The sequence below is a fragment of the Sciurus vulgaris genome, assembly GCF_902686455.1.
Source record: "Sciurus vulgaris genome assembly, chromosome: 1".
In the NCBI taxonomy this organism is placed as follows: Eukaryota; Metazoa; Chordata; class Mammalia; order Rodentia; family Sciuridae; genus Sciurus; species Sciurus vulgaris.
In genome coordinates this window covers 81,292,104-81,316,317 of record NC_136461.1, presented here as the reverse complement: position 1 = coordinate 81,316,317, position 24,214 = coordinate 81,292,104, and the positions used below count along the sequence as shown (strand labels likewise).

Sequence of the window (24,214 nt, the reverse complement as noted above, 5' to 3'; positions counted from 1 at the left end):
AAGGTTCTGACCTGTGTTTCGGAAATGGTTTTTTTGTTTGTTTTTTTTTTTTTCTCTCTCTGTGACTTCACTGTAGCCTAAGCCTATAACAGCTTGACTGTTTTCAACCACTTCTTTAATTCAATATGAAATAAAAAACAGTAAAAGATATCAAAAAAATAAACCAGTATATTTTTTGGCCAATAAATTTAAAGTCTAAAACTAGATCCAACTGGGGTCCCCACTTAATTATAGGCAAGAATCTTCTCTCATAAAGTTGAAAATTAAACATAAAAAAAACTCCACATGAAAAAGAATAAAGCTAGACCCTCACCTTAAACTGTATGTAATTATTCTAACTGCATCGGCGACCTAAACTAAAACTCTTACAAAATAACATGGGGGAAAGTTTTATGACATTGAATTTGACTATGATTTACTAGATATGACACAAAAAAACAGGCAACAAAAAGAAAGACAAAATGGACTACAATAAAATTCACTGTGCAAAGAACACAATTAATAGAGTGAAAGGTAACATATGGAATGGAAAAAATGGTAACATATGGACTGGCAAATTACAAATTTGACAAGAGGTTAAAATCTAGATATAAAGAACTTCTAAAACTCAACAACAACCCAATTGAAAAATGGGCAAAGAGTTGGGCACAATGATGCACACCTGTAATCCCAGCAGCATGGGAGGATGAAGCAGGAGGATCATGAGTTCAAAGCCAGCCTCAGCAACAGCAAGGCACTAAGCAACTCAGTGAGACCCTGTCTCTAAATAAAATACAAAATAGGGCTGAGAATGTGGCTCAGTGTTTAAATTCCCCTGAGTTCAATCTCTGGGACCCCCACACACACCAAAAAAGGGCAAAGGACTTGTATAGATATTTCTCCAAAGGTATGCTCATGGCCAATATGCATATAAAAACATGCTCAAAATCACTAATCACTAGGGTAATGCAAATCAGAACCATAATAAATTTATCACTTCACATCCATCAGGATAGCTACTATGAAAACAATAGAAGATAACAAATGTTGGCAAGGATGTGAAAATATTGGTACTCTTGTACACAGTTGGTGGTAATGTAAAATGGTACAACTGCTATCAAAATCAATATAGCAATTTCTAAAACAATTAAACATAGAATTAGTGTATGACCCCACAACTCTACTTCTGGGTATATACTCCAAAAATTGAAAGTAGGATCTTAAAGAGATATCTATACACCTTAGTTCACAGAAGCATTATTAACAATAACTAAAAGGTGAAAACAACCCAAAGGTTCATCAACAGATGACCCTTTGTTTGGATAAATAAAATATAATATAACAAACAATGGAATATTATTCAGCCTTAAAAAGAAGAAAATGCTACAACATGGATAATGTTAACATAGAATAATAAAACATACATAATTGAGGATATTATACTAAGTGAAATAAACCAATCATGAAAACACAAATACTGTATGGTTCCACTTCTACAAGCCATTTTAGAGTAGTCAAATTCACACAAAGTAAAATGGTGATTGTCACGGGTTTAAGGGAGATAGGAATGGGAATTTATTATTTAATGGGAGGAGAATTTCCATTTTGAAAGATGAGAAGAGTTATGAAAATGGATTAAGGTGATACCTGCATAACAATGGGAATGTGTTTAATTTCACTGAATTATTCACTTGAAATAATAGTAAATTTTAAATGTTATATTTTGTCACAATTTTTAAAACAAACTGAAAAACAGTCATGTCCCTATAAATTACTACACATATAACAAATTCTTATGTATTTAAGAATTTATACATAAAAAAAAGGGACATGCTTCATTCTCAGTTTTTATACCTCTTCCAGTGGCAGATGCTGAACAGACAGACAATTAGAAGAAATAAAAGGACTTAAACATTCATGCATGAAAGACTTAAGGAAAGAAAATCAAATAAGCTTTAACAGATGTAAAGTACACAAATTAATTATTCTCATTTTTTATTTGCAAGTACCTAGTTCTGCCTTATCTTCAGCATGTCCACAGTCCAGTGCGCATAAAATACCTTGAATGTGGGCTATGGGTGTATAGTCAGCTCCACAGTCTACACTTAAAGAATGCAGTACCCAATTCAATACTATTTAGCACATAATGGGCAAAAGAGTGTGGTTTTTAGGAAACTGCAGATCTTTTAGAATATTTTTCAGGTATATTAAAGGTAGGAATGAAAGAAAATATATCAATTTAGACTGAGAAAGAAGATTGTCACCACACGCTTAAGTATCTTAGTTTTCAATCTCAGTGGTTTGAGAGGCTAAGGCAGGAGGATCATAAGTTCAAAAACAGACTCAGAAACTTAGTGAGGCCCTAAGCCAATGTAGTGAGACTCTGTCTCAAAATAATAAAATAAAAAAGGTTGAGGATGTGGTTCAGTGGTTAAGCACACTTGGATTCAATCCCTGGTAACAACAACAACCAAAAGAATTATTATATTTTTCAGAGAAATTTTGTTCAGCAACTTGATAACTTATTTTTCCTTATAAATGGTAGGTTCATAAGAGAACTATATAAATACCTTCATACTCCAACATTAAAAAATACTTGCATAAAACAAAATTAATGAGTAGCTAAATCTGATTTGCCTATTAATATATATGGGGACATTAAAACAAATATTTTACCTGATTTTGGCCTTTAAATCCTCTTTACTGAAAAGTTCACTATTAGAATATTCAAACAACAGTTTTGAATTTCTTTTCTCTCCTCCCACGCTCCATCCCCTTGCAGTGGGGTCTAAATCCAGGAGGCCTCTACCACAGAACCACACCCCAAGTCCCTTTTTATTTTGAGACAGGGTCTGATAAATTGCTTTAGCACATATAACACTTTAGCAGAAGAACTTGCAATCCTCCTGCCTCAGTCTCCTGAGCCTCTTGGGTTACAGGCCTATACCACCATGCCCAGCTTCTTCCTTCCTTTTTTTACTTCCTTTCCTTCTCCCCCCACCCTTTACTTTGTAGTACTAGGACTTGATCCCAGGGTCTCATGAATGCTAAGCAAGTAGCTCTAACACCAAGCTACATCCCCAGTCCTTCAAAAAAATTTTTCTTAGACTAGATTTCACTAACTTTTCCAGGCTGGACTTGAACTTACAATATTCCTGCCTCAGACTTCAAATAGCTTGGATTATAGGTGTGCACAGTTATATTCTTTATTATGAGCTTCCTGTTTTACATGTTAGGTTCTGCTTAGATCATTGAATCTTAAAAATACCATTTTAAATTAATCAGGAATATGCTTGGTGATTTTTGTCAAGATACATGAGTCTGAGTTTATTAGTAAAATGGTAAAGTTCATGAATTATTCCACAAAAAAATGTACCAATGAATGCCTATGACAAGGCATGGACTCTTCAGGTGTTAGAAATACAATGATAACACAAATCATCAAACACTTGTGAAGATCAGATGAGACACCACCATATGTAAAACAAAAATGACACACTCAACCCAACTGTTGCAAATTTAGGTTAGTAGTCTCCTGGGCAATTATAGGCAAGAAGACAGTCATCTTTTTAGGCATAACAATAAAATGAGATTAACTGGAGCTTCATGGTACACAAAAAGTATAATAGGAACAGAAGTCAATGATCAAAAAACAAACATTTTTAAAAAAACAACAGCTAAAACATATCTATGATAACTACATGAAGCCCTATTCAAACATACTAAGAAAAAGTAATTATGTGATAAATCATCAAGAGCAAAATAGCTAACAGTTAAGGAGAATATTAAATGCAAAAATTAGAAGGAACTAAAGTAACATTATGCTATCTCTAACTCTACTAACAGGTTTTGAAAATAAAAAGTATGTGTCTTAACTCCACAAATTAAAAAAAATGTTTAAATGAAGTCTAAAAACCCAAGTATGTATAACCTATCCCTCAATAAGAAAATAAAAATAAGTAGGGTTTCTTGAAAGGTGTTTTTTCTGTTTTGTTTTATTTTTAAGAACCTTAACTAATGAGAAAAACTTTTCTTGAAAGGAAGGACTTCTAAATTATTAGTGCTTTTTTACATATTCTATGGGAAAATACCCAGATCTAAATTTGTGAAGCATACAGTTCAATTTATATAGTTATAGTTATAAGTTACATTAAATAGTTGGGTTAGATGAAAAGAATATGTTATGTAGATTTTAGGTAATTGTAGCAAAATTCTTTAACAATCCAGATATACTAGGCATTGATGTTAGAAAATAATTCTCAACACCAATCTATTTATTTTCTCTATGCTGAGCCAATACAATGCAATACTAAGAGCTCAGACACAGCAGCCACATTTGAATGTGGCTAGCTCTCTGTTAACCTCTCTGTACACCTCAGTTTCCTAGTCTATAAAATAAACTGAAACCTCATTGGGTTTTTAGGAAAATGAAATGTGTTAATAGGTGTAAAGTGCTCAGAATAGTGCTGATACACTAAGTACTGTATTAAGTGTTAATGCCAGGAAAATGCCTGCTCTGTGCCAATCACTGTTCTAGGAACTACAAATAAGGAGAGAACAAAACCAACAAAAATCCCTACTCTTTGTGAAGTTTATATTTTAGTGGAGAGATTATATTCTAGAGTTACGAGGTAAAATTTACTTAGGTAACAAATCACCTGATCCAGATATGTACTTGGGCAGGCTCAGTAGTGTGACAAGTAGACTGACAGGAATGAAAAAGGTTCCATAAAATCCAATGCTACAAAGAAAGGTATTCTAAAATCACAAATGAGACTGTACATAGCTCAGTGGTTGCATGTACAAGGGCCTAAGTTCAATTCTTGGCACTGCAAAAACAGCAATAATAATAATGACTGATTTCTGTTGTCTATATCATGTAAACCAAAAAAGTGATTGGAAGTCATCATATATCATCAATCAAAATGGACATGATCAACTATCTCTAAATGTGGTTATGTACTTTATTTTCTATTTAGTCCCACCCTTATACCAATTCCAAAAGTTAATCAATATCAAAAGTTAAAAGTGAAACCAAAGCCATCAAAAATACAAGAACTGGAGAATAAAAGAAGAAAACAATCTCAGGCACACCAAAAACTGAAATTTTTAAGTCTTGCAATTTATTTAAAATGCAATGTTTAACATCCTAAATATAATTATTACATAACAGGAAAAAACTGCCTAACTAAGCAGCACTTTTGTCCTACTATCTATGAAATTAACCTCTGCAGTAGCAAAAACACAGGGAGTTAACCAAAAGAATTTTTCCCATTAAAGAGGAGAAAATGAAGAAGGCAAACCTCTTTCCTTGGACAAAATGTACTATAAACAGTAGCTGATAATCTAATCATTTCTAAGCTATTCATCAAAAGCAGCAAATGTCAATGTTGGGGGAAAGGAGTGAGTGGGTGGTTTCAAACTAAATAAGCCTCCTCTGAACTCTTTCTTATTCAAGTAGTTCAACATTGTTCAAGAATCATGACCTTTTGAGAATCACTGGTATTGACTGTTTGGATGGAAATATGCCAAATTTCTTAAGTGTGCTGCATTTCTTAAAAGATGCAAATCACAGGCTGGGGAGATAGCTCAGTTGGTAGAGTGCTCCCCTTGCAAGCACAAGGCCCTGGGTTCAATCCCCAGCACCGGAAAAAAAAAAAAAAAAAAGATGCAAATTACAAATCTACAGAATCTGTACATAATAAACTCACTTTCTTACTGCAAAATTATATTTATAAATTAACTGTGAGTTCCCACCACTTCAATGAAGTGGTATTGAAAGAAAGAAAGAAAAGAAAGGGACCGAGGGAGGGAAGGAAGGAAGGAAGGAGGGAGGGAGGGAGGGAGGGAGGGAGGAAGGGAAAATAAGAAAAAAAAGAAAGAAAGAAGAAATGTCCAATGCTTTGGATACATTATGAAAGCAAAAAGTTACAAAGGAATAAAAGTGTAAAACACAGAATAAAACCTGGGTTCTTTTTTTTTCCCCAGCTGGCATTCTGTTCCCTGATTTTAGAATTTTAAATATCTTTTTGCAATGAAAGCTACTCACAATCAAGCTAGTCAATATTCCTTGTGGTACTGGCAATAATTTGATTGAATCAATCACTGAAACAAACCAATTAGCTAATTCAATCTAATTCTGATAAAAAATACTGAATTTAATTTATGGAATACCATATTTACTTAGAACAAGCAATTTCATTTGTAAGAAATGAAAAATAAATTAACTTACCTTAATTGTTTTGCATAGTTCTGTTCAATTTCTATCCTCTCTTTAACAAATTTGGCATATCTTTCCAAGAAGTCAATTCCCCATTGTGTATGCTTATCTAAGCTGTCGAACTGATCCTGTAGAAGGAAAGTGAAATTACATTGACAAAGTCTGAAATGTAATACACAACTATTTTAATGAGCTTTTGATATTTGTACAGAGAAACAATGAAGAATAAAAGGAGAACCATTACCCTTTAAGTCCTACAAATAGGTTCCGAAGTAAAAGTCATGCTACTCTATTCCAAAATGCTTTTTAATCAACACAGTTCACCCTGATTTCAACACTTTACCCTGATCACCTTTTACCAATTAACTTTTATGCCCTTTGAAATTCCACTCAGGCATTATAGCCTCCAGAAAATAGTCCTGGCATTCACAAGATGTTTCAGGTTGGGCAAGTTTTTCAAGGTTCTTTGAACTTTTTTCCATCTTAAAGTATAAGTTCCACCACTCAACTCATAGGACTGTGGTGATGCCAAGTGTTCTACAATGCCGAAAACATGACACTAACATATAATACAACATATGGCTCCTTCAATCCTCAAAAATATTTTCTTTCACCTGTAGCCAGAGACACAAACAAATCCCTTCAAGAATAATCTCCAAATGAACTTGGAAAACTCTCTAGCGCAAATACCAAATGCTGACAATATATTTAAATATCACCCCTTGGTATTTCCAATATTTAAAAAATTGCTCATGGTTAATCATGTTTGCTATTTACAAATGCATCATCTCCCTTTCATTTTATCTTTTTCCATGCTGAATCATTTTAAATTATACTAAAAATGGATTGTACCTAAATAGTAGAGATATAATTCATCAGTTGATCAGTTTATTATCACTATTCTTACAAGCCACTTTCTGATTATCATTTGGCTTCCAAAGCAGATTTGAATACAGCAAGAAAATGAACTGCTCAGTAAATTTTGTCTGCACAAGATGTTCCATTATAAATTGGAATTCTCTTTCAAACTGAAAAACTCTCAACAAAACACAATTAAAAAGAATACTCTGAAGTTTAAACAATCTTCTCTCATTTTTCCAAATTGCTTCAAAGGCTCCTCTTCCCATTAACTTTATCATCAAATTCTATACTATACTTCATCTTCTAGAAAAAGTCTTCAAGTTTTATATTACAAGACCTACAGATTTTTAAAAATCTAAATAAATTCCTCAATTACATGATTATTTATAATTAAATAATATACTATTAAGCTTTATAATTTTGAAATCCATATCCTCTCCAGCACTTATTATTATTTGTATTCTTGAGGGCTGCCATTCTAACTGGTGTGAGATAAATATCTCAGTGTACTATGGATTTATATTTTTCAACTGCTAATAATGTCGCACATTTTTTTCCATCTATTTCTTGGCCATTTGTATTTCTTCTTTAGAGAAGTGTCCATTTAGAGCATTCACCCATTTATTATTTGGGTTGTTTTTACTGATGTTAAGTTTTTTGAGTACTTTATATATTCTGGATATAAATTTTTTTTATTTTTTTGGTACCAGGGATTAACTCCAGGGGCATTTAACTCCTGAGTCACATCCCCAGTCTGCTTTTTTTTTTTTTTTTTTTAATTGTTATTGTTGTTTCAAATTTAGAGACAGGGTCTTGCTAAGGTGCTTAGTATCTTGCTAAGTTGCTGATGCTGGCTTTGAACTCACGATCCTCCTGCCATTGCCTCCCAAGCCACTGGGATTTACAGGCATGTGTCACCGCTCCTGGCCCTTAAACTTCTATCAGAAGAATAGGTAGCAAAGATTTTCTTTCATCTGATAGGTTCTCTCTTTATATTTTCAATTGTTTTCTTTGCCGTGAAGAGCTTTATAATTTTGATGCTATCCCATATATTGACTCTTGGCATTATTTCCTGAGCTTTAGGTGTCCTACTGAGAAAAGTTGTTGCCTAAGCCTATATATTGGAGTGTTGACCCTGTTTTCTTCTAGGAGTTGCATAGTTTTCTGGTCTAAATTGTAATTTTGAGTTGACTTTCATACAGAGTGGGAGATACAATCTACTCTCACTCTCCTACATATGGATAACCACTTTTCCCAGCACCAGTTGATTAAAAAGGCTATCTTTTATCCAGTGCATGTTTTTGGCATCTTTGTCAAGGATCAGATGATTATATAGATGTGTGTTTGTACCTATGTCTTCTATTATATTCCACTGGCCTATGTCTGTTTTTATGACAATACCATGCAGTTTTTATTACTATATCTCTATACTATAATTTGAAGTCAATTACTGTAATGGCTCCAGCACTGCTTTTTTGGCTTAGAATTGCTTTGGCTATTCTGGATCTTTTATTTTTTCAAATGAATTTTAGGACTGTTTTTTCTGGTCCTGAAAAGAATGTTATTGGTATTTTGATGGTGGTTGCACTGGATCTTTTGGTAGTAAGGTATTTAAACAATATTAATTCTGTCCATCTGTGATCGTGGATGAGTCCTTCCATCTTCTTGTGTCTTCTTCAATTACTTTCTTCACTGTTCTATAGTTTTCATTTAGAGAGCTTATACCTCCTTGTTTAGATTTATTCCGAGGATTTTTCTGTTGTTTGTTGAGGCTACTGTGAATGGGATTGTCTTCTTTCTTAGGAGATTCAATACTGGTGTATAGGAAAGCTACTGGTTTTTATATGTTGATTTTGTAACCTGCTACTTTGCTCAATTTGTTTATTAGCACCAGTAGTAATTTTAAATTGAAGATCATATCACTGCAAACAGTGATATTTTGACTTCTTCCTTTCCTACTAATTGCTCCAACTATAATATCCATTACTATATTATATAAGAATGATAAGAGTGGACATCACTATCTTTTTCCAAATTTTAAAGAAAACGTTTTCAGTTTTTCTTCATTCACTACGTTGGTTTTGAGTTTGTCATATATAACCTTTATGTTGTTCAGGTAATTTCCTTCGATTCCTATTTTTTCATTATTTTTGTCACAAAGGGGCACTGAAATTTGTTGAAGGCTTTCTCTACATCTATTTTGACAACTGACTTTTGTCCTTTATCCTATTTATATGATGAATTATATTTATTGATTTGCATATGTAAATCCATCTTTGCATCCCTGGGATAAAGTATACTTGGTCATGATGTACAATCTTCTTAATATGTTGTTGAATATGATTTGATGGATTTTTGCATCCAAATTCATGGATGCTGGTCTGTAATATTCTAACCTTCAGGTGTCCCTATTTGGTTTGGGTCTGAAGGTGATAATAGCTTCACAGAATGAATTTTGGAAGTGATCATCTCTTTCTATTTCACAGAATAATTTGAGGACCACTGGCATTAGTCTTTCTTTAAAGGTCTGGTAGAATTCATGTGAGAATCCATCTGGTCCTCACTTTCTTTGTTGGAAGGTTTTTTATTACTGCTTCTATCTCATGGAGAATTATCAGCCTAAGTTAGCTATATCCTCTTGATTCAACTTTGGCAATTCATAGGTATTTAGAAATGTGTCCATTTCTTCTAGGTTTTTTCAATTTATTGGTGTATAAGTTTACAAAATAGTCCCCAATAATCCTCTGGATTTCTGTGGTGTCTGTGATGACTTCTCTTATTTCATCTCTAATTTTATTTGAGTTTCTCTTCTACCTTTGGTTAGTTTGGCTAAGGGCTTATAGATTTTGTTTATCTTTTTAAAGAACTAACTAATTGATTCATTGATCCTGTGTATCTCTTTAATTCTCAATTTCATTGATTTTGGCTCTAATCTTGTTTCCTTCCTTTTACTGGTTTTGAAAACAGTTTGTTCTTGTTTTTCAAGCGTCTCGAGATGCATCATTAGATTGTTCACTTGGGATCTTTCTGATTTTCCCATGTACGTAATCATAGCTATAAACATTCCTCTCAGAACTGCCTTCATGGTGTTGCAGAGATTCTGGTATGTTCTATCACTTTTAAGAATTTTTAAAATTTCTCCTCTAATTTCATTTGTCATCCAGATATCATTCAAATGTGTACTGTGCCAGGTGCAATGGCATACACCTGTAATCCCTGTGGCTTAGAAGGCTGAAACAGGAGAATCACAAGTTCAAGGCCAATCTCAGCAAAATCACAAGGCCCTAAGCAACTTAATGAGACCATGTCTCAAAATTAAAACACCAAACAAAAAGGGGGCTAGTCTTCACAGCAAAGGAAACAAGAATGTGATTGCTCTACAGAATGAGAGAAAATCTTTGTCACCTATACCTCAGAAAAAGCATTTATCGCCACAGCCCATACTCCCACACTCAGTTCAGACCTCAAAAAGAAACAAAAACATAATCAGGTAGGCACACAGAGCAAACACATAAGCTCACTGTCTATTCTGTCCACCATAGTGGAAGAGACTCCTTAACTCCTTAACTTTTCACCAAGATCCCCATTTTTTCTATTTTTGTTTTGCTCTGTTTTTGGTATTTTATATTTGGTTTTTGATTTATTTGAATGCATACTGATTGATTCAAGGACACCTATACATATACATTTCTCTCTACTCATTTCTAGTCTTTTTTTTTTTTTTTTTTTTTTTAATTTTCCCATGCTATGTATTTTGAGGGTTAGGGTTTCTCTTTAGCATATTTTGATTCTGTTTTGTGTAGTCTTTGCCACTACTCTATCTCCCTTGTCTCCTTCTCTCTTTTTGTTATTGCTGACAGTCAAATTTCATTCTCTCTCATCCTTTATATTCTTACTTATACTTTTTTCTTTCCCTTTCTCATTAACATATCCTAAGTCACGAATGCATCTGCCCCATTCACCCTTTGAAACTGTAAACACTTTTCTATGTTCCTATCTCTTCTTCTTTACTCATACTCAATTCTATCCTTAATACCTCTTAATACTAATTGATACACATAACTTCTGACCCTAGCACCATGTCATACCTATAATTAATACAATGGTAGTCACAACACCTATTGTTTGATTTTATTCAAACAATAAACATTCTTTTCACTAATGAAAACTGCTGATTCTACTATCTCTGCATTTTGCACCAATTAACACTCAAAATATCAAATGAGGACATTTACCTAGTCTACTGTTATACACTGTTTCCAAAAATTGTTGTTATCATTGGGCTTCACCACAATCTATGAAGTACCAGTAACATAGAGGGACACTGTAAACTTGTAAGGCAGAAACTCTACAGTTTCAGATTCATCAACATAGATGGGTAGACAATATAAAAAAGCAATGGAACAAACTGTCCCAAACAACACAGAATACCTCAACAACAGCCATACCACAGTGGAGGAAAATGTCAGAAACGGAATTCAGAAAGTTCTTGGTTAAACTGATCTATGAGTTAAAAGATGACATAAGAAATAAAATCAGAGAGAAAATATAAGAAATGAAAGACAATTTCAATAAGGAGATAGAGATCATGAAGAAAAATCAGTCAGAAATCCTCATAATGAAGGAATCAATAAACCAAAATAAAAATTCATTGGAAAGCATCACCAGCAGGTTAGAAACTCTGGAAGACAAGAGTTTCAGGCAATTAAGATAAAACATAAAATTTTAGGGGTGGGGGGTTTACCAGAGATTGAACTCAGGGGCACTCAACCACTGAGCCACATTCCCAGCCCTATTTCGTACTTTATTTAGAGACAGGGTCTCAATGAGTTGCTTAGCACCTTAATTTTGCTGAGGCCAGCTCTGAACTCATGATCCTCCTGCCTTGGTCTCAAGAGTTGCTGTGATTATAGGCATGTGCCATTGCACCCAGCAAAATATATAATCCTCAAAATAACACTGAACATGGAGAAAAGGTGTTAAGAGACTATAAACAAAACTTCCAATATATATGGGATAACACGAAAAGGCCAAAGATATGATTTACAAGGATAGATGAAGGCTCGGAGATACAAAGCAAAGGAAAGAATAATCTTTTCAAAGAAATAATATCTGAAATTCTCCCAAACTTGGAGAATGAAATGGAAAATCAAATGCAGGAGGCACTCAGGACCCCAAATATACAAAATTACAAGAGACCACACCAAGACACATTTCTTCGGAAATGCCTAACACAGAACAAGGATAGAATTTTAAAGGCTGCCAGAGAAATGTGATAGCTCATATTTACAGGGAAATCAAGCTGAATATCAGCTGTTCTCAACTCAGTCACTTAAAGCTAGGAGATCTTGGAATAATATATACTGAGCTCTGAAAAAAAATTGGATGCCAAACAAGAATACAGTATCAGCAAAATTAAGCTCAGAATTGACAAATAAAAACCTTTCATAATAAACAAAAGTTAAAATAATTCACCATTAGAAAGACTGCATTACAAAACATACTCGATATGATATTTCATAAAGAAGAAATGAAAAATAAGTGAAAACCAGCAAAGGGAGGAACTACACTATAAAAACAAAAGAGAAACTAATTCAAATTAAAAACCAGAAATAAATCAAAATGACAAGGAATAAAACTCTTATCTCCAGGGATGCAAGGTTGGTTCAACATCAGGAAATCAATAAACGTAATTCACCATATTAATAGACTTAAAGTCAAGAATCACATGATTATTTCAATAGATGCAGAAAAAGCATTTGATAAAATACAGCACCCCTTCATGCTCAAAACACTAGAAAAAATAGGGATAGTGGGTACATTCCTTAACATTGTAAAGGCCATCTACGCTAAGCCCATGGCTAATATCATTCTAAATGGTGAAAAGCTGAAAGCATTCCCCCTAAAAACTGGAACAAGGCAGGGATGCCCTCTTTCACCACTTCTATTCAACATCGTTCTTGAGACTCTGGCCAGAGCAATTAGACAAACCAAAGAAATTAAAGGGATACGAACTGGAAAAGAAGAACTCAAACTATCCCTGTTCGCTGATGACATGATTATATATTTAGAGGAACCTGGAAATTCCACCAGAAAACTCTTAGAACTCATAAGTGAATGCAGTAAAGTAGCAGGTTACAAGATCAATGCCCATAAATCCAACGCATTTTTCTACATAAGTGATGAATCTTCAGAAAGAGAAATTAGGAAAACTACCCCATTCACAATAGCCTCGAAAAAAATAAAATACTTGGGAATCAATCTCACAAAAGAGGTGAAAGACCTCTACAATGAGAACTATACAACACTAAAGAAAGAAATTAAAGAACACCTTAGAAGATGGAAAGATCTTCCATGTTCTTGGATAGGAAGAATTAATATTGTCAAAATGGCCATACTACCTAAAGTGCTATACAAATTCAATGCAATTCCAATTAAAATCCCAATGACATACCTTACAGAAATAGAGCAAGGAATTATGAAATTCATCTGGAAGAATAAGAAACCCAGAATAGCTAAAGCAATCCTTAGCAGGAAGAGTGAAGCAGGGGGTATTGCAATACCAGATCTTCAACTCTACTACAAAGCAATAGTAACAAAAACGGCATGGTATTGGTACCAAAATAGAAAGGTAGATCAATGGTACAGAATAGAGGACACGGACACAAACCCAAAGAAATACAATTTTCTCATACTAGACAAAGGGGCCAAAAATATGCAATGGAGAAAAGATAGCCTCTTCAACAAATGGTGCTGGGAGAATTGGAAATCCATATGCAACAGAATGAAACTAAACCCATATCTCTCACCATGCACGAAACTAAACTCAAAATGGATTAAGGACCTCGGAATCAGACCAGAGACCCTGCAGATTATAGAAGAAAAAGTAGGTCCAAATCTTCACCTTGTTGGTCTAGGACCAGACTTCCTTAACAGGACTCCCATAGCACAAGAAATAAAAGCTAGAATCAACCACTGGGATAGATTCAAACTAAAAAGCTTTCTCTCAGCAAAGGAAACTATCAGCAATGCGAAGAAAGAGCCTACAGAGTGGGAGAATATCTTTGCCACTCATACTTCAGATAGAGCACTAATCTCCAGAATCTATAAAGAACTCAAAAAACTAATATCTTTGCCACTCATACTTCAGATAGAGCACTAATCTCCAGAATCTATAAAGAACTCAAAAAACTCTACTCCAAGAATTCAAATAATCCAGTCAACAAATGGGCTAAGGAAATGAATAGACACTTCACAGAAGAAGATCTACAAGCAATCAACAAACATATGGAAAAATGCTCAACATCTCTAGTAATAAGAGAAATGCAAATCAAAACCACCCTAAGATTCCATCTCACCCCAATTAGAATGGCGATTATCAAGAATACAAGCAACAACAGGTGTTGGCGAGGATGTGGGGAGAAAGGTACACTCATACACTGCTGGTGGGGCTGCAAATTAGTGCAGCCACTCTGGAAAGCAGTGTGGAGATCCCTTAGAAAACTTGGAATGGACCCTCCATTTGACCCAGCTATCCCACTCCTTGGCCTATACCCAAAGGACTTCAAATCAGCATACTGATTTTAAGAGATACAGCCACATCAATGTTCATAGCTGCTCAATTCACAATAGCCAGACTGTGGAACCAACCTAGATGCCCTTCAATTGATGAGTGGATAAAGAAACTGTGGTATATATATACAATGGAATATTACTCAGCCATAAAGAATGATAAAATTATGGCATTTGCAGGCAAATGGATGAAATTGGAGAATATCATGCTAAGTGAGATAAGCCAATCTCAAAAAGCCAAAGGACGAATGATATCGCTAATAAGTGGAGGATGACACATAATGGGGGGGAGGGAAGGGTGAGTGTTAGGGTTAGAGTTAGGGTTAGGGAGGGGGGCAAGTATGGAGGAAGGAACTACTGTATAGAGGGTAAAGAGGGGTGGGAGGGGTGGGGGGAAGGGAAAAAATAACAGAATGAATCAAACAACATTACTCTATGTAAATTTATGATTACATAAATGGTATGCCTTTACGCCACGTACAAACAGAGAAACAACATGTATCCCATTTGTTTACAATAAAAAAAAAAAACTCTTATCTCAATACTAGCACTGAATGCAAATGGACTAATAAACTCATCAATCAGAAGACACAGACTGGATTAAAAAAACAATACCCAAACATATGCTGTCTCCAAGAGACTCACCTCATAGGCAAAGACACCTACAGACTGAAGGTAAAAAGATGGGTAAAAACATATCATTCATTCGAATCTCATAAACAGCCAGGTGTGGGGAGCCATTCATGTTTAGCAGAATCAGGCTTGGCTGAGCCACAGGACACAATAGTCTGACTCCCAGGAAATGGCAGTCACAGAGACTGTTTCAGAAAGCCTGGGAGTAGGTGGCCCTGTACAGAGGTGGCTCAGCCCTGAGGAAATGCTAATTCTCTAAACAAATGGCTTCCCTAACTCTACCCCATCCTGTTCCTCACAGAAGAAGCCCCTCCTGGTCTTGGTTCCTTTACCTATGCAACTATAAATAAAGGTGAAGGGGGAGTCCTCCATTTTGTTGGAGGCCAGATCCATCACAACCCCTTATATTTGAAAAGAATACTGGCTCATTAACTGATTAGATAAGTTTATTAGTAATGAACTGAGTGCCGGCACTGTTGACCTCCAATAAAAACTCTTCCCCTCATCCACGTGGAACGTGGCTGAACCCCGGACAACCAGGAGTTTCTACCCTCAATGGAGCATCTGCATACATCAAACAAACCCTCCTCAATTTCAAGAATCAAATAGAACACAACATAATAATACTGGGTGACATTAATATGTCTCTCTTATCACTGTATAGATCCTGCAAACAAAAACTAAAGAAGCTACAGAACTAAAAAATACAATTAATAATTTGGACTTCAAGGCATTATAGAATATTTCATCCATCAATGACTAAATATATTTTCTTCTCAGAAGCACAGGGAACCTTCTCTAAAACATATCATATCTCAGGCCAAAAAGCAACTCTTTGCGGATTCAAAAAAAAAAAGAAAGAAATAACTAACCTTGCATTCTATCAGATCATAATGGAATAAAATTAGAAATCAATGATAATATAAATTACAGAAGCCATTCTAACACCTAGAGGCTAAAGAATATACCACTGAATGACCAATGGATAGCAGAAGAAATCAGGGATGAAATAAAAAAAAATACTTAAAGAGATAAATGAAAATAGCACCACAACATATCAAAATCTCTGGGACACTATAAAGGCAGTTCTAAGAGGAAAATTCATTGCATTGAACTCATTTTCTAAAACAATCAAAAGTCACCAAAAAAATACATAACATTACATCTCAAAGCCCTAGAAAAAGAAGATCCCAAAAGCAGAAGACAGGAAATAATTAAAATCAGAGCCTAAATCAAGAAACTCAAACTATTACAAAAAAATCAATGAAACAGTTGGTTGTACAAAAAAAATAAATAAAATTAATAAACTCTTAGCCAAACTAACAAAGTGAAAAAACTCAAATTCCTAAAATTCATGATGAAAAAAGAAATATAAAAAGACATTACTGAAATACAGATGATAATCAGAAACTATTTTGAAAATTGATATTCCAACAAAACAAAAAATCTTTGAAGATTTTGACAAATTTCTAGAAACATATTACCTACCCAAACTGAATCAGGAGGACATAGAAAATTTAAATACATCAAAGGGAGGGAACCCTTCCAAACTCATTCTCTGAAGTTAGTATCACCCTGATACCAAAACCAGACAAAAACACATAAGGGAAGAAAACTTTAAGACAATATCCCTAATGAACAAAGATGTACAGAGTCTTAATAAAATATTGGCAAATTGCATACAAGAACATATTAAAAATAATGCACCATGATCAAGTGGGGTTCATCTCAGGAATGCAAGGTTGGTTCAACATATGAAAATCAATAAACACAATTCATCACATCAATAGACTTAATGACAAGAATCACATAATTATCTCAACAGATGCAGAAAAAGCATTTGACAAAATTCAGCATCCAGTCATGCTCAAAAAACTGGTAAAACTAGGAAAAGCAGGAACATATCTCAACTTTGTGAAAGACATATAATACACACACACACACACACACACACACACACACACACACACACACACATATACACACACATACATATATAAAACCCAAAATCAATACCATTCTAAATGGAGGAAAACTGAAAGCAGTCCCTCTAGAAACTAGAAAAAGGGTCTGGGGTTGTACCTCAGTGGTAAGGCACTTGCCTAGCATGTGTGAGGCACTGGGTTCAATACTCAGCACCACATATAAATAAATAAAATAAAAGGTTCACTGACAACTAAAAAATTTTTTAAAAAGTAGAAAAAGAAGGATATCCTTTCACCACTTCTATTCAACATAGTCCTTGAAGCTCTAGCCAGAGCAATTAACCATAAGAAAGAAATTAAAGGGATATGAATAAGAAAAGAGCTCAAACTGCCCCTATTTGCCAATGACATGATTCTATATTTAGAAGACTCAAAAAAAACTCCCCTAGAAAACTTCTAGAACTCATAAACAAATTCAGTAAAGTAGCAGGATATAAAATTAACACCCATAAATCAAACTGTATTCCTACACACCAATGAAGAATCAACTGAAAGAGAAATTAGGGAAACTATTCCATTCACAATACCCTCAAAAAAAGAAACACTTGGGAATCAATCTAAAAAAAGATGTGAAATACCTCTACAATGAAAACTACATAACACTAAAGAAAGAAATGGAAGAAGAACTTAGAAGAAGGAAAGATTTCCCATGCTCTTGGATAGGCAGAATTAGCATTGTCAAAGGGCCATACTGCCAAGCGCTATACAGATTCAATGCACTTCCAATTAAAATCCCAATGATGTACCTCAGAAATAGAAAAAAGCAATCATGAAATTCAATTGTAAAAATAAGAGACCTATAATAGTCAAAGCAATCCTTAGCAAGAAGAATGAAACAGGGGGTAACACAATACCAGACCTTAAACTATACTAACAGAGCAATAGTAACAAAAACAGCATGGTTACTGGCACCAAAATAAACAGGTAGACCAGTGGTACAGAATAGAAGACAGAGACGAACCCACATAAATACACTTATCTCATACTAGACAAAGGTGCCAAAAACATACACTGGAGAAAAGATAGCCTCTTCAACAAATGGAGCTGGGAAAACTGGAAATCAACATACAGCAAAATAAAATTAAACCCCTCTCTCTCACCCTGCACAAAATTCAACTCAAAATGGATCAAGGACCTAGGAATTAAACCAGACACCCTGCACCAAATAGAAGAAAAAGTAAGCCTAAATCATCATATCAGTGTAGGATCAGATTTCCTTAACAAAACTCCCAAAGCACAAGAAATAAAAACAAGAATCAATAAATGGATTGGATTCAAACTAAAAAGCTTCTTCTCAGCAAAGGAAACAATCAAAAATGTAAAGAGAGAGCCTACAGAGTGGGAGAAAATCTTTATCACATGCATTTCAGATAGAACACTAATCTCCAGAATTTAAAAAGAACGCAAAGAACACCAAAAATACAAATAAATCAATAAGTGGGCTAAAGAACTGAAAAGACTTCAGAACAGAAGAAGAAATACAACCGATCAACAAATCTATGAAAAAGTGTTCAACATCTCTAGTAATTAAGGAAATAGAAATCAAAACTACCCCAAGATTTCATCTCACTCCAATTAGAAGGGCTATTATCAAGCATACAAGCAACAATAGATGTTGGCAAAAATGTCGGGGGAAAGGCACACTCATACATTGCTGGTGGGATTGCAAATTGGTGCACAGCCACTCTAGAAAGCAGTATGGAGATTCCTCAGAATAACTAGGACTTAAAATCAGCATACTATAGTGATGCAGCCACATCAATGTTTATAGCAGCTAAATTCACAATAGTTAGATTATGGAACCAACCTGGATGCCCTTCAACAGATGACTGGATAAAGAAGCTGTGGTACACATACACAATGGAATATTACTCAGTCATATTATGGCAAATTATGGCATTTGCAGATACATGATCGGAGTAGGAGAATATCATGGTAAGTGAGATAAGCCAATTCCAAAAAAGCAAAGGCCAAATGTTTTCTCTAATAAATGGATGCTGATACATAATAGCCAGGTGGAAGAGAAAGAATGGAGGAACTTTGGATTGTGTAGAGGGAAATGAGGAGAGGGGAAGGGGCAGATGGCAGGAAAGATGTTGGAATGAGACAAACATTATTACCCTATATACATGTATGATTACACAAATGGTGTGACTCTACGGCATGTACAACCAGAGAAATGAGAAGATTTATTCCATTTGTGTACAATGAATCAAAAGGAATTCTGCTGTCATGTATAACTAAATTGAAAAAACAAAAAAAAACAAAAACAAAAAAAAAAAAAGAAAGAAAGAAAGGAAACTACAGAACTCTAGAGAAAGAAACTGAAGAAGACCTTAGAAAAGGGAAAGATCGCCCGTGTTCTTGGATAGGCAGAATTAATATTGTCAAAATGGTCATACCACCTAAAGTGCTATTCAGATTTAATGCAATTCCTATTAAAATTTTAATGACGGTCTTCATACAAATAGAAAAGAACTCATGAAATTCGTTTGGAAAAATAAGAGACCCAGAACAGACAAAGCAATCCATAGCAAGAAAAGCGAAGCAGAAGGCATCACGATACCAGACTTAAATTTTACTACAGAGCTATAGTAACAAAAACGGCAACAGTCTTGGCACCAAAACAGACACAAGACCAACAGAACAGAATACAAGACATAGAGAAAAACCCACATAAATGCAGTTATCTCATACTAGACAAATGGACCACTGCCATACATTGGAGAAAAGATAGCCTCTCTAACAAATGGAGCTGGGAAAACTGGAAATCAGTATGTAGCAGAATGAAATTTAACCCCTACCTCTCGCCCAGCACAAACTCAACTCCAAGAGGATCAAGGACCTAGCCATTACACCAGAGACCCTGAACCCACTAGAAGAAAATGTAGACCCAATTCTCCATCATGTTGGCTTAAGAATCAACTTCCTCAACAAGACTCCTAAAGCACAAGAGATAAAATCGAGAATTAGTAAATTGGATGGTATCAAACTAAAAAATTTCTTCACAGCAAAGGAAACAATCAAGGGCATAAAGACAGAGCCAACAGAATAGGAGAAAATCTTCGCCACCTGCACCTCAGATAGAGTATTAATCTCTAGGATACAGAAAGAACTCAAAAAGCTTAACACCAAAAAAACCACCCAATCAATAAATGGGCAAAGGAACTGAAAGAACACTTTGCGGAAGAAGAAGCATAATCGATCAACCAATATATGAAAAAATATTCAACATCTGTAGCTATTAGAGAAATGCAAATCAAAATTGCACTGAGATTTCAACTCACTCTGGTCGGAATGGCAATTATCAAGAATACAAGTAACAATAAACACTGGTGAGGATGTTGGGGGGAAAGGTACACTCATACATTGCTGGTGGGAATACATACTGGTGCAACCACTCTGGAAAGCAGTATGGTGATTCCTCAGAAAATCTGGAATGGAACCACCATTTGACCCAGTTAGCCAGCTCCTCAATATATACCCCAAGGTCTTAAAATCAGCATACTACAGTGATGTGACCACATCAATGTTTATAAAAGGTCAATTCAATAGCTAAGCTATGGAAGCAACCTAGGTACCCTTCAACAGATGAATGGATTAAAAAAATGTGGTATACACACACATATACACAATGGAATATTACTCAGTCATAAAGAATTAAATTATGGTATTTGCTGGTAAATGGATGGAACAGAGACTACTATCAGGCTAAGTGAAATAAGCCAATCCCAAAAAACCAAAGGTCAAATGTTCTCTGATATGCAGATGCCAACACATAACGGGATGGGGAGGATATGAATGCGAAAGACAGTAGAATAAATCAGACAGGTCTTTCCTATATTCATATATGAATATATGACCAGTAAAATTCCACATCATGTACAACCACAAGAGTGGAATTCTAATTAGAATAAGTTATACTTCATATATGTATGTCAAAATACAGTCTATTGTCATATCTAAAAAGAAGAAATAAAAAAAATTACAGTAGCCATATTTTGAATAATCTCAAGAATTCCTTGGGAGTGGTCATCTTCTAGCCCATATGATCACAGAGCCATTGTATTTCTTTTGTTAAAGAAATACTACTTTTTCCTCAAACATTAAGATGAAAATCAGCAATCTGGCCATTTCTTATGCTTGTGCTCACCCTATGGATTATCTTTAATCCATGAGTTCCTTTAAATACTAGTAAAGTGTTTGAGTTTTTTTGGAAAACATATAAATAGGAATTCCAATCCTTTTTTCCTCCTTAACTCATTGGATCATTTTCTGCGCTCTCCTTTGAAAATGCTGCTTTAAATAAATGCATTAGCCCTTATCTGTCTTGTATAAGTCACTCCCATTCTACTGATGTATCTTTACTGGGTTTTTTTGTTTTGTTTTCTTTTCTTTTTCCGGTGCTTGGCATCAAACCCAGGGCCTTGTGCTTGCAAGGCAAGCACTCTACCGACTGAGCTATCTCCCCAGCCCCTCTTTACTGGGTTTTTTGTGGTTGTTTGTTGTTGTTGTCTCTCCTATCTCTGGTACACATACAGAATTCAAGTTTTCTGTTTATCACTTCCCAAATTAAGAATATATCACTCCAAATATATATATTCCCCTATATCAATTTTATGATCTTTGAAGATTCCCAAAGAACAATTAAATCAGCTGAAGGATTTAGCATCTAAGACTTCAGTTAGACTTTTAGAAAATTAAATACCATTTACATTTTCTCCAATACTCAAAAGTCATTTATGTTTTAATTCCACTAGATAGAACTGTGGACTATGTTTATCTATATATTAGCTCTCTAAAAAGTATTTTTGAGTTGTTCACCATAAAAATTGTATAAAAACTGAAATAATCAAAATAGAAAAACACTGCCAATTCTTTCTCAGTTACTGAAGCTTAGTTAAATTACAAGCTATAAAATCTATTTGGGTACAGTTCTTTTAAAGTCTTAAATTTAGTTTTTATTAGCAAATAAAATTGCCATATATGGACATACTTAATCATTAATGTTGATTTAAAATGTTTAAAAATAGTACTGAATAACTAAATGCAAGTACAGGATTTAAGAAAAGCCCAATAACTGAATTAAGTATATTTGTCTATGGTTTTACAATACTTTGAAAATAAACAGATCCCCAATAAGAGTCTACTTTAAAAAAATAGCAAAAAGCTTTGAACGACAGCATAGAGGTAAAACATATAAGTCTGTCTACAAGTTAAACAAAGTCTGTACTTTGCAACCACTGAACCAAGGGAGCAAAGGATCAAAGGAGTAGGGGGAGAGGATCTTTAAAAGACAGGTCTTGGGGTTGGGGATATAACTCAGTTCATAGAGTGCTTGTCTCTCAAGCACAAAGCCCTGGGTTCAAATCCCCAGCACCGCAAAAAAAAAAAAAAAAAAAAAGACAAGTCTTGAAACAGAGCAATTAAAATATTATCATGTCATCAAATGATGAGGGTTTTGTTTTTACCTCAAACAGTAAATCTACAGATTGTAAGAATTCATGTCAGATTTAATCATGCCAGATTTAAGTATTAAAAATAATTTTATACTTAAATACAAACAGCATTCCTCATTTTTAAAGTAAATTTGTTTAACTGATTTAGTGAAACACTTGGATTTTCAACCAGACATATTAACTGCAAGGTGTTAAGAAATAACATAAATATGAGCCAGGCACAGTGGTGCACATCTATAATCCCAGCTACTCAAGAGGCTGAGGTAGGAAGATCTCCAGTTTAAAGTCAGCTTCTGGGTGCTGGAGCTGTAGCTCAGTGGCAAAGCACATGCCTAGCACATGTGAGGCACTGGGTTAGATCCTCAGCACCACATAAAAATAAATTAAAGTATTCTGTCCATCTACAACAAAAATTTTTTTTTAAAAAGTCAGCCTCAGTAACCGAGACCCTGTCACAAAATTTAAAAAGCACTGAGGATGTATGTAGTTCAGTAGTAAAAACACCCAGAGGTTCAATCCCCAGTACCAAAATAAAAATTTTAAAAAGAGAAAAATAAATAATGTAAATATCACGAACTCTATATACATTCAAAGCTAGACATTTTAAATTTTAAAAGGGAACAAATAATTTAGCAATGTTCATGTATAAATACTAAAAAGGCAAAGTAAATAATGAGATCCAAAGAATATCATACATGAAAAGTTAAAATATTCAATGAATAAAAGTTCATTTTAAATTTTGTAATTTTGATGGACATTTTACTGGAGTCACTCTTAAACAGAACCCAAAACACAAAGATCAATTATGAAGAAGCAAAGGAATATCAATCATAAAGTTGGTCCTACAACTCTGAATCCAGTGATATTAGATCACAATGTAAAAGTTTATTTTTCAATGTCATATGCCAGTTTTCAATCAATTGAATGGATTCATTTCTCACAATGATTTAAATACACTCAGAGACAATAAATGTTAAAACCAAAAAAGAAATAACCAAATGAACTTTATCTGACAACCTGGTACATAAAAGGTACTGAACTGCTGACTGAATAATCATTCTATTTGTACAATACTTTGGAATTTGCACAGTGTTTTCACATATATTACCAAATGTCACCCACAAAACCTTACTGACAGTGAGGGCATTTTATAAACGTGAAAAACAAGTTTCTGAAATTAAGAAATTCACCCAATGTTTTCGCTCCAAATCTCATTTTCTTGCTACTGTAATATATCATTATTTAAATTTAGTGATTCATATTTATTAGTAAACAGTGGTTCCAAATCTTTCATTTTAATAAATATGGAAACTGATGTTGTTTAAGTGACTTGCCAGTAGTTGGCTAGTAACTAAAATAGGATGGGATTAAATTACCTCTTAAAGTCTCTGCTGATTATTCTAAGTGTCCAAATGTATAACTTGTGAATGATGGTATTTCTTTCACCAGAGAAAAAATGCAAGACTGGAAAAAAAAAATCTGTTGGTCACTGGGAAGCTTTAATA

The 24,214-nt window shown here is 34.3% G+C and overlaps 1 protein-coding gene across 3 annotated transcripts in view; it reads right to left on the bottom strand.

Annotated features, from left to right (window-relative positions):
* The window catches only part of FNBP1L (formin binding protein 1 like), a 122,589-nt gene that overhangs the window by 50,599 nt on the left and 47,776 nt on the right, over window positions 1–24,214 (bottom strand). For all 3 annotated transcript variants that reach the window (XM_079150554.1, XM_079150552.1, XM_079150553.1), the window contains exon 2: window positions 6,212–6,327. In XM_079150554.1, the coding sequence (XP_079006680.1) occupies window positions 6,212–6,327 (116 nt within the window). The remainder of the gene's footprint in view (window positions 1–6,211; window positions 6,328–24,214) is intronic.